Consider the following 12,366-nt stretch of genomic DNA (forward strand, 5'->3'; position numbering starts at 1 on the left):
CGGTTTCCTTGAAATTTTAACATGTAAAACATACTTGTATCAAAGGTCAATGAGACTAATCCTATTTTTGTATTTTAAATACAGCAGTGCTAACTAAGTATTACACGGAAAGTTCTGTAAAAGAGAAACTGCTTTTAATTAGTCGCTGCTCTCTAGAAAAATGAAGTAAACGTTTTGGGTATTTCTCTGCACAGAGCTGTGGATAATTATAGACAGATAGTGCAAACACTGCACAATCTAATTTTAGAGAAACAAAATGTATTTGTGTGCATTGAAGCGTATAAGGGTAAACTAATTTTGATGAATAGACACCGAATATCGCGGAAGAAAAAACATTTTGAAGGACATTTAATCTGTACAATATCGAAAATAAAATTCATGTAACCACACGTTTGTATGTGTTTGGCGATTGCTAATCTGAATTGTGTGAATTGATGCATGTTTAAGTACGAGTTTCTTATTAAAGTGAATTGGATATCATGTGCTTTTCTGAGAAATATGATTCGAAGAGGATATCTAATTTGAAGAACATCAGACCTAGATTTTCATGGCACTATGTACGTGACGTATAACTAGAGTTGTTTCACTGAAAAGCAAGTTTGAAGAGCGATGAAAAGGATTTAAACCTGACCTGAAAGGTTGCTCTAAGCGGGCCCAGACTTACGGCACACAGGAAAAGACATGAAAGAGTAAATTGGCAGGTTACCCAGGTGCATATTTATATTGCAATTGGTTTACAGTGTAAATTGATAAATGATTTAGAGAATGGATAATGTAAAATATTGTGAAGACCAGCCATGCAAGTTCGAAGCCTTTTTGTAAATTGCTAGTATTGTCTAAAATACAGTCTAGTGTACGTTTCTCTCATTGTGGCTGCATCATATTCGATATTTTGAAAATTTCTTTCTATAGAATACCATACATGTGATGTCAAAGAGTCTGAAAACAATAAATTCTTATTTCTTGTTTGGGTCCTTTGCATTGATGTGCTAATATATTATACCTTTTTTTTACTTTCGGTTTGCTATAATTTTACTAATTCCTTTTAAATATTTTTATGTAGCATTTTCAAGATTTATAATAGATCATTTCTTGAAATTACCAGTTAGATCTATTCTGTTATTTATCTTTCTTTAGTTGTGAGTTTAATAATTACACTTACCGGTATCTTGGAATATTAATTAGTCTCATATGTCTCTTAACTAGTATGTTTAATATTATCTTTTTATACACAATTTCTTCACAGGCACCTGACGTTACTTATTTTTCTTTTAATTAAAAAAAATATACCCATACCTAGTTTATTATTAGGTATGGGTATATTTTTTTTTATTAAAAGAAAAATAAGTAACGTCAGGTGCCTGTCAATTTCTTCTATGGTTTTTTTTGGCTAAAGAATTTTGCAAGCCAGTTCAATAATGATACTAGTAATAATGATGCTGTCTCGACATTATATATTTTTTAAAAGTGTATTGATGCACACAACCAAAGAACTACTAGTATATAACCATAACAACAAAAGCTAAATGTTTTATTTCTGTCTTCATTGAAATACATTTAGAATTGCAGAGCATCCTATATTTGGGAATATGTATAATCGAAATGACCTCGGTCAGTTCGAGAAGCATCTGGACTTTCGAAGATATCCAGAGGACTTTGATTATGAGAGTCGCCCAAGAGTGCCTTTTGGGGAGCTGTACGTGGATGAAGATTTTCCTTTCGAAGTGGCAATGGGTAGACCTAGAGGCTTTGGCAGACGACAACTTGATTGGAAACGCCCGCCGGTATGTGGACATGTATATGATGGGACTGCTCCAGTCATGTCAATGAAGATTATAGTATAGCTTATAACTCACAGAGTAGTTTTACGTTGAAGTGAGATTGAATAATAACCACTTCTGTTTCTATCATTATGATATTCAGGATCTTTTGGATTTGATTAATGAATGCTTATTTCTATACCAAAAGGAAGTGTTTGCCAAAATAGGGAAAAGTAAAAAATTGCACGATAGATTCTATTTCAGAAACATTTAAAGTCTTACATTATTCTTCTTATTCTATATTAAATAATGTATTTTAAGTCTAAAAGAAAGATTTATAATATACTTCATAGGCTCCTTACCATTCATAATTTTGAAGATCCGCAAAATTGATTTCTTTCAAATCTTGTACATGAACATAATCTCACAAAGGGTCTTCATAAAAAAAATTGCCCTTTCTTGATTTGTATGTTTCTTAATTAATATATCTTTACATGTTCTATGTGCAATTCTTATAATGAATTTACCAATGAAGAAGTCCGAGTTCAGTTTTGAAATTTTGTATTTTTTAAATAAATCGATCGCTCAGTATATCACAAGACATACCATGTTTCTTTTTAAGGAGTTTGCCAGTGATCCCTGTCTGTTTTCGAAAGGACATAGTCGCTATGACATAGGACAGGGATCCATAGGAACTTGCTGGTTCCTGGCTTCGGTGGCTAACGTTGCAGATAAGCCTCAGCTTCTTAGAAGGGTAGGAGACATTCTATGATGACCTTTTCACGCCGTGTATGAAATATGAATACAGTTGTTTGAAAAATAATAGAAGACATAAACTTGATAAACATGAATGTTTATTAAACAACTTGATAACTGATTCAAAATGATTTAAAAGGAAAACCCACCTGACTAAAGTAGGAACGAGGATGTTTTATTATTATTTTTTTTTTTTTACTTTAGTAGTTTTCCATCCTTGAGTTCTTCCTTGAGTTCTATTGTGCCACTTTTTCATACTGATTTTATTTTCAGATTATTCCAGATGACTCTTACCCCGTGGGAACCCCGAGGTATGATGGCGTCTTCCATTGCCGGTTTTGGAGATTCGGTCGATGGGATGACGTCTTTATTGACGATTACCTTCCCGTCATTTTTGGAGATCAGATTTACTCCGCTCATTCCGAAACAGACCCTAATGAAATGTGGGTTTCCTTACTGGAAAAGGCTTTCGCAAGGTGTTTAATTATTTCATTTAATTACCAATATTTATCATTACGTGTATTTTTTTTGTTTTATCAACCGCTGTATTAGATAATTCCTTCAAACATTTGGATGACCCTTAAATTTCCAAGCTCATGATAAAAAAAAATGGGTGGGAATTTTTTTCCCCAGGAAATATTAACATCAATTCTGAATTTTCATATATTCGGTCGGGAAATGCTTCAAATTAGCCTATCAGTTCATGTATTATAAAAATATTGATTTAAAGTATATCCATTTGGAATGAAAGAAAAAAGCGTAATTTTTCAATCGAAAAATATATCGACAAAATAATCATGATAATTGTTTAAAGGAATGTGAATTCGTGAATAAGGGTGAACCAGGAAATCCACGAACATTGGTTACCAACGAACAAAAAGGAGGATTATACCCAGTAGCTCCTGAATAAAAAGAGTACAATGTACATTACACTTTCTGCATTAATTCCTAGGATGTACGGGAGCTACCCTGAGGTGTCTGGGGGTACGGCGGCTGACTCCTACATGGCATTAACCGGGGGAATCCCAGAAGACATTGACCTTAAGAAAATGTCCATGGATCCTGATCAACTCCACACACGTGTCAGGAACGCACTTTCTTCAGGGGCCGCCATTACTTGCTCTGTTCCGGTACGTTTGTACTGAAAAAAAAATAAGTTCAAAATTTGAGCAAAATGTGTTACATTTTCAGAATCCTGGTACATGTATAAAGCGAACTTTGCCATAAATTCTGGCATTAAGAAAGCAAACAGACTGGTGTCTTCTTTTTACACTATGCATTATATTTAACAAAAATGACTTAAGATAATTTTTAAAACTGTTGTCTTTTTTTTACACTATACATTATATTTAACAAAAATGACTTAAGATAAGTTTTATTGTTTTTTTTTAACAGTCAGAGTTTAACAACAAATATGGTTTAATAGGACCACACGAATACACAATCAATGGTGCCGTTATGGTATGTATAAGAAAATTCAATTTAAAAAGGATAAATGCATTTTACATGCTTAACGCACAAAAAAGAAAAATTAAAATAAAGAATTATGCAGAAGAATACTGACAAATAAAAGTTTTATATGATCTTAGGAGACCATTTAATAAAACATAATATCTTAAATAACTTTGCTAATTATTTCTTGTTCATTAACGAGCATATCATGATACTTTATAGTCATATTTTGATAATATAATTTGCACTGTTGCTAATATTTTCACTTTTAGAGATGAACTGCTGTGATTTTTCCTGCGCAGATGAAAGATTTATTTTTTTCCTTGATTTCAGGCAAATGGAGTTCGGTTATTTCGGTTAAGGAATCCTTGGGGTGAAAAGGAGTGGACAGGACCCTACAGCGACGGGTATAATAAATAAATAAATACATATACAAAAAAAAAAACAAAAAAAACAATTATTTCAAACAAGCAGACAAGATTAATTGCTCTACCTTTTTATATTGGCATATTGTAAAAAGATCATTGTTCAAATAAATGTGATAAGATTTTTGTATAATAGGAGTCCTGAGTGGAAAAAATATACAAAGAAAAATCACTGGACCACTTTCTTTATTTCTTTTTCAGACAACAAACGTACATTATTCCTTCCAGGGTAAACTCAGGTGACCTATTGCTATCTGTTTTCGTCCGTCGTCGTGCGTCGTGCGTTTAAAACATTTGAACATTTTCAGCATCTTCTCTGCAACCACTGAACCAATTTCAACCAAATTTGGCAAAAAGCATCTTTGAGTAAAGGGGAACAAAAATTGTGAATTTTAATGTGTAAGATTTTTAAAAATCTTCTTCTTTACTTCTTGACATCAAGCAGTCAAACTGTTTGCATGATTGTAATCAGCATTGAATCCTCTACCAAAATTGTGAAATTTATGGCCCTGGGGCCAGGGGTTCTAGTGCTAGGGCGGAGCTAAATAAGTATATAGTGAAAATGCATTACTTCTTTGAAAATCTTCTTCTCTGCTCCTGGATATTAAATAAACCAACTAAGTACATAGTTATGATAAGCAAGAGTGCCTCTACCAAAATTGTGAATTTTATGGCCCCAGGGTCAGGGGTTCTGGTGTTAGGGCGGGGCTCTATTGATTATATAGTGAAAATACATGAATTCTTTGAAAATCTTCTTCTCTGCTCCTGGGTATTAAATAGACTAACTAAATAATAGTCATGATGAGCAAAATTGCCTCTACCAAAATTGTGAGTTTTATGACCCCATGGTCAGGGGCTCTGGTGTTAGGGCGGGGCACTATTTATTATATATAGTGAAAATACATGAATTCTTTGAAAATCTTCTTCTCTGCTCCTAGGTATTAAATAAAGTAAGTATATAGTTAAAATAAGCAAGAGTGCCTCTACCAAAATTGTGAATTTTATTCTTTACAAGGGGTTCTGGTGTTAGGGCGGGGCTCTATTGTGAAAATACATGAACAATTTTCATCCTAGGTATTAAATAAACTAACTAAGTACATAGATATGATGAGCAAGAATGTTTCTTCCAGAATTGTGAATTTTATGCCCCCGGGTCAGGGTTTCTGGTGTTAGGGCAGGGCTCTATTAATTATATAGTGAAAAATACATTAAATCTTAAAAATTTTCTTCTGTGCTCCTAGGTATTAAGCAGATGAACTACCTATATAGTTAAAATTGCAATCAAAGAATTAGCATTACTTGTACTTATATATGGAATGAATTGTTTGAAATCTGTTCCTTGGTAAATATATTTTTGAAAAGCAAATGCCTTCAAAAATTGTGCAAAAAAATGTGTGGTAGGGGAATTAGATGAAATGGTTCCCCTACCCTACCTATGGGTATTAAGTAACCAAACTAAGCAACTGCCAAGTGTATAGTTATGATGATCAATGGTGCCTCTTTCAAAATTTTGAATGCTATAGCATCTGGCTTAAAACATGAATCAAATGCAATCACTGGAAAGTTGTTGCATAATGCTCAGGTGACCTATAAGGCCCATGTGCCTCTTGTTTTTTGTTTTGTTTTTTTAAAGATAAATTAGGTTGATTTTTAGCTCACCTGAGCCGAAGGCTCAAGTGAGCTTTTCTGATCAAAATTTGTCCGTCGTCTGTCGTCGTTGTCGTTGTTGTTGTTGTCGTCGTTGTAAACTTTTCACATTTTCATCTTCTTCTCAAGAACCACTGCGCCAATTTCAACCAAACTTGGCATAGAGTATCCTTGGGTGAAGGGGATTCAAGTTTGTTCAAATGAAGGGCCGCGCCCTTTTCCAAATGGATATAATCATGAATTTGTTAAAAATTAATGGCATTTTTAAAAAATCTTCTTCTCCAGAAGCGCTGGGCCAGGAAAGATGAAACTCATGTGGAAGCATCCTCAATAGATTCAAGTTTGTTCATATCAAGTAATGGCCGACCCAAGTTTTACACAGGAATATATAGGAAAAATCTTTAAAAATCTTCTTCTCCAGTACCACTGGGCCAGGAAAGATGAAACTCATGTGGAATTATCCTCAGGTAGTGTAGATTCAAGTTTGTTCATATCATGACCCCCGGGGCAAGGGTGGGGCCAAAATGGCTGACCCTTGTTTTACATAGGAATATATAGGAAAAATCTTTAAAAATCTTCTTCTCCAGTACCACTGGGCCAGGAAAGATGAAACTCATGTGGAATTATTTAGTGTAGATTCAAAATGACCCCCGGGGCTAGGGTGGGGCCAAAATGGAACCCAAGTTTTACATAGGGATATATAGGGAAACTTTTTAAAATCTTTTTTTCAAGTACTTCAAAGCTATGATTAGTGATATTTATATGGAATCATTTGTAGATTCTAATTTGTTCAAATGATGAACGCCAAAAATAATTTGCTCAAGCCTGTGGCCCCTGGGCCTCTTGTTTTTAATTGCAATCAAAAAATTAGCTTTACTTGCTATGGAATGAATTGTAAATATATTTATCATTAACTTTAGTAAAGAAAAAAAAAAAAGAAAGATAATGGTTGTTGCGGGGATTTTCTTCTAAGACAATGAAATAATAGTCAAATACACTCCTTTTTGTACATTCTTTTATCAAAGAATACTGTACATCTCTCTACGGGAAATGGGAGGGAAAAGAGGCAGCAGGATTCAGAGAGAAGACAAAAAATCCAAAGTTCCAGTTTACAGTTGATGAATCAAGTAAGCAAGATAAATGGTTTATAAACTGATTTTTAATTTAAGTTTTAATAGATAAAACTACGTGAACTAAAGTAAATATCAACTGGAAAGCCGTAAGAAGAAGCTGTAAATATTCATTTTGCTTCATAAGAATACAAAAATTAGCTAAAGCTAATAATAAATCAGCTAATCTTTGGGCAGAACATGTAAGGATTTTGCAATCGTTTAAGGAATGTTTTTAACAAACTTTTCTACTATTTTATTTCCTTTGTAAAAAAATGAAACAAAGATCGAAAGTGAGCTCGTTATAGTTTTATGGCCCCAAGGCCGTGCTCTTTTTTTTGTCTCTGGTTAAAATCATGATGTTTTTAATTTTTAAAATGTATTAATTGTGTGTTTAAACGTCGTATGTTTCAAACTCCGTTACTGCCATTATATTTTCTTTTAAAGTTAATATACAAAGTATCATAACAATATAGCAAAAGAACTGCATTTTGAAAATTACACATGTATCTATTTTGAGTTTTTAGGATGTTAGGTTGAAATACAATTACAATCATAACAATGTACATTTGATAGATAAACAGAACAAAACGTGAAACAAAACATTTGAAACAGTCCATGGTATCCCTGATATTATATACATATATATATGAATGTTTGTTCTTAAGATTTATAAAATTGTGGATTTGAGTTCAGAGGAGACAGGTAATTTATAAATTGTTACAGGTGCTGATATAAACGACAGGTAATTTATAAATTGTTACAGGTGCTGATATAAACGACAGGTAATTTATAAATTGTTATAGGTGCTGATATAAACGGAAACATACCCTTTGTCGTACAGATAATACAGCGTACAAAACAAAGAAAGACAAGAAAACTAGGCATTCGAGCTGACCTTTATAGGGTAGGGTTACAAATTTCTTAAAGATGAATTTGTGGATTTGTTGAATAAATTACTTGAAGTGTCTTTACTTCTTTTTTTGCTTGTTCTTGTTCAGACCAATTAAAAATCAAAATGTACATGTATATCTTCCCGTTATTTTCAAATTTTGAATTCAAATTGATTACTTATACGAAAACAGAATTACTTTTAATTATTTTTGGTTCAATTTTTCGTAACTACAGTTGAATGAAATGCAGTAAGTAATGTACTCTTTTTAAAGTCTTAAATGTTGTACTTTTATGTAAAAATTGGTCCAGATTAAGACGTGCTCGCTCTAGATGTAACATATGATTGAACATGTATATGTACACCTATTTTACAACATCCTCTAAGGTTCTGGGAGGCGGATCCAATGACCTCTTAGTTCTCGAAGAAGAGGGAATCCCAAGTAAAAATAACTTTTATCTTGGAAGTGTCCAGACATCTTTCCGATTCACTTTAAAGCCAGGAAAATACGTTTGCATACCATCCACCGGGGATAAGGGCAAGGAGAAGGAATTCTTACTGCGGCTTTACAGTGCTGGTCCACTGAGGAATATCATGTATCCCATTTCTCATATATTCATTGCTTTTTGAGAATAATTCGTAATGAAATTGTGAAATAATGCTTCAATAAAGGAGGAGCAAATGCTTGTCATGCAAATAACAGTATATAATCTTTCAAATACTGTCAAATAATTCTCAACTTTTTCCGCTGTAGAAAAGATTGTCTTGTTATATTTGCCTTACAATTATATTAAGTACGCTTGGACAAATTTCCGCGGAAAAATGATTAGCGCGTACATAGCGTAAATTAATACCACGCGGAAAAAAGTACTTATACAGTAAGTCTTTAACTTTTTAAACGTTATATTGTCTTGTTTGTTGTGATCAGAATCACCAGTTCCAATGTCTTTGTAATTAAATTCAGATTATCAATCGTTACGGTTAATAATTGATAAATATCATAATAATTATGCATATATCTATGCCATGTACCAAAAGTAGTAATGAATATTTTATTCTGCTATAACATCAATATTAATGGTTTGAAAATCTCTTTTCTAATGAGTTTTATTTCTCTTTTTTCAGAAAAGTGGACACTGACACAACCGTCCTGACCTGCGATAAAGACGGAGCAGAACAGTACAGTAAGACATAAAAATTAATTTGCTGTAATTTTAATGAATTTTGATGTAAATGACAAAAAAAATGTATCCCGCGTCTCATTTATGATTAAATTTCATCAAATTAGTTGTGTGTGAGGAAATTCTTTAATACTTAGATAACTTGAAGGTGTTCTGATAGATTTCTTGAACATGTCTAGGTCATTTGAAGTGCATCACGGGTCAATGGAGAGCAGGGTCAAATGCAGGAGGCCAGATTAGATACGACAGTTTCCATACTAACCCACAACTAAAGATTGCCATTCCACGTATTTATATTTGATGTTTTTGTAATAGGGTAAAGCTGGGTATTCAATCACTTATAAAGTCCACCATATAAACTTTATCTCAGATGTTCATTATTAACGCTACCTTGCACATGCCAACTTTTGAATTACGAAATCACATTGCACATGTACATGCATCCTAGCGGATCTTTGTACGTTGTGAACAGTGAAGTAATTTTTCAGGCACACAGAAAGTAAAGCTACAGCTGTTATCAGATCCAAACTATCCTATTGGCATCAAAATGTTTAAGGTAGGATTTACAGTCTCCACAACTGATACTCATTATTTCCTACAAAGCACGCTCCCTGTTTGTGTTATCATTTTTATTAGAAATTGCATCACATTTATTTAGAGTTTGGAAATATAGCGCATAATTTATAAGCGGTGAACTGAAAATCTGGCCAGTTAAGGAGTTTCCCTCTATTTTCTATATAATTATTGTAATGATCTTTTAGTAACATACACTTAAAGACACGTATGAAAAAAGCATAAATCTTACTTGCATTCAGTAAATAGCTTTTTGAGATAATTAAATGTTTATGTGAGCACTATATCAGGTTGGCAGACATCGGGTTGCTCAAAGGCCGTAAGTCAGGATTGGCTATACAAACACTTCACCGGTAATGCTACAAGGACTGAAATATTCTGGAGAGGGACGTTAAACAGGGTTACAATGCAATCAATCAATCTATTTTCTATATAATTATTATAGTGATTTCTGAAAAGACAACTTTTAGTAACAAACACTTAAAGACACGTATGAAAAAGCATAAGTCCGCTGGATGATATCCAGTAAATAGCTTTTGAGGATAAATGTTAATATGAGCACTATATCCGCTTGAGAGAAGCGGGAGTCAGGTATATGGCTATACAAACACTACCGTAATGCTCGAGGTCTGTTACGCTTGATGGGTACCCATCTCCATGCAACTCCTCTTTTACCAGCGAATCTTTATTACATATTGCCATTGTGCAATTCCTATTTTACTTTTTGATCCGACACATATTTTGGGTTTCACAGCCACAGCAAAACCTGCACTTTGCCATTATAACCATATGGGAGGCGGGGGTATCATTTAGTGAACTCGTTACTCACAGTACCTCTATGTTTTGTATTATACATTGTACGAGTACATGTTTATACATTGGTCCATTACGTATCAGTAAGTCAAATGCCAACTCATTACTGACGTTTTTTTTTCATTCTTATAGTTAGGATATTATTTACATACTGAATTGTCCACGGATTTTTCCGTTATTTCCCGATCATAACAAGGTGCACACGGCGGGATGCTCTCTCCTCCATGGCACCTGTTCCTACCTCTGATGTTTAAGAGGCCCTTTTTTTGCTCTAATTTCTATTGTTTAATGGACTTTTGAGTTTGAATATTGTTCGTTTTCTCCATATGTTTAATCTATCAGACGATTTAAATGCAATTCCCTTATTTGAACATGTTGCAGTTTTACTTGCTTTAATTTCGTATTATATTATGATCGGTTTTGGTTTGATATTATTTTGGGGCTACATTGTAGGTCTTTGTAAAACAAAACAAAAGATACACATATATTAGAGAGATCTGATCTTCAAACTGTTGCTGTTTGATTTCTTGGTTAAGTAAGCATTGTAATAAATATTATTTCAAATTTATTTTTTTCAGGGCATACCAAAGAATTAAATCCATTATAATAAATATTATTTCAAAATTGAAAACACGTACATGTATGTTTTAATCATGTAAGAATTAAAAATGGTATTAACAGTGTACCAAATGGAATTCCATCAATTTTTAAATAGATTAATAAAACATGGTAAAAATCTCTCTTTTAAATTGTATGTGTTTCTTGGAAACCTTTAGCACAACAAACCATGCTTTTGTAAATGACACATTTTTAAAGACTGTTTTAAAGATAAAACAATTGTACAAGTTAATATTGACATTACATTTTTTTTATATATATGAAGTACATGTATGTTTTAAAACAGGGAAAAATCATGTCTTATTAAAAAAATTAAATTTAATGTGTATTTAAAAGATTAACTGTTTTATAAAATGCAAGCCTTCAGTGAATGCAAATATCACCCAGGGTTTAGTCAACTTCAAAACAAACATCAGTTGCAGACATCTTCATGTGACAGATAAAGATAAGCCTCTAAATTTTCTGCAGCAAGCAAAATAATTAATCCCAGGGGATTAATTGTACTGCTCTCCCATCCGTTTCTTCTATATAAATTTGCAATAAGAACTTTTTTCAGCACTGACAGAATGGGGTTATTATCTGATTACCTGTTAAAATTAACAGCATTAAGGCAGCAAAAAAATCAAATTAAATAAGTAATTAAAAAATAAAATAGCAATAATAAAAAAGGATATGTTAATATATATCTTGATTTTAGAATTCAATAAAATTATGTTAAATCGTTGTGTACAGTATTTTAACCAATATAAAGTATGACCATTATTTTAAATCCATATTTCAAAGAATGTACACATCATTCAAAATTGACCTTAATTTCAAAACAAAGTTCATTGCAGACAGAGGCTGGTTCAGTAATTAATCTCAATGTGACAGATAAAGATAACTTAGGATTTTCTTCATTGGAAGGTTAATTAATTCCAAAGGACAAATTGCACAGCCTTTCCAGTTTACAATGGTAACACAATCTCTCTTTGCCCATTCATTTTATGCATAGTTAAGGAATCTACCCCACCACCCCAGCTCCAAACCAAGACATAGAGAACAAAACTTGCATCAAAATATGCATTTCTGCATACTGAACTACCATACCAAATTTGAACCTGATTGGGCAACCTTAAAAAAAGTTATTAGAAAAAAAAC

The 12,366-nt window shown here is 32.8% G+C and overlaps 1 protein-coding gene across 1 annotated transcript; it reads left to right on the plus strand.

Annotated features, from left to right (window-relative positions):
* Positions 1-304: 304 nt before the first annotated feature.
* LOC134236288 (calpain-A-like) lies at positions 305-9,917 on the plus strand. The gene is made up of 14 exons (XM_062718468.1): positions 305-710; positions 1,570-1,784; positions 2,383-2,514; positions 2,790-2,992; positions 3,469-3,646; positions 3,912-3,977; positions 4,302-4,375; positions 4,530-4,603; positions 7,066-7,167; positions 7,956-8,056; positions 8,429-8,637; positions 9,167-9,225; positions 9,402-9,509; positions 9,711-9,917. Exons 2-14 carry the CDS (start codon positions 1,590-1,592, stop codon positions 9,878-9,880), a joined length of 1,671 nt encoding a protein of 556 aa, XP_062574452.1. The 5' UTR covers positions 305-710; positions 1,570-1,589; the 3' UTR covers positions 9,881-9,917.
* Positions 9,918-12,366: the final 2,449 nt, after the last annotated feature.

Source organism: Saccostrea cucullata, unplaced genomic scaffold (assembly GCF_032062105.1).
Source record: "Saccostrea cucullata isolate Sc308-1 unplaced genomic scaffold, CSIRO_AGI_Scuc_v1 ctg87, whole genome shotgun sequence".
Lineage (NCBI taxonomy): Eukaryota > Metazoa > Mollusca > Bivalvia > Ostreida > Ostreidae > Saccostrea > Saccostrea cuccullata.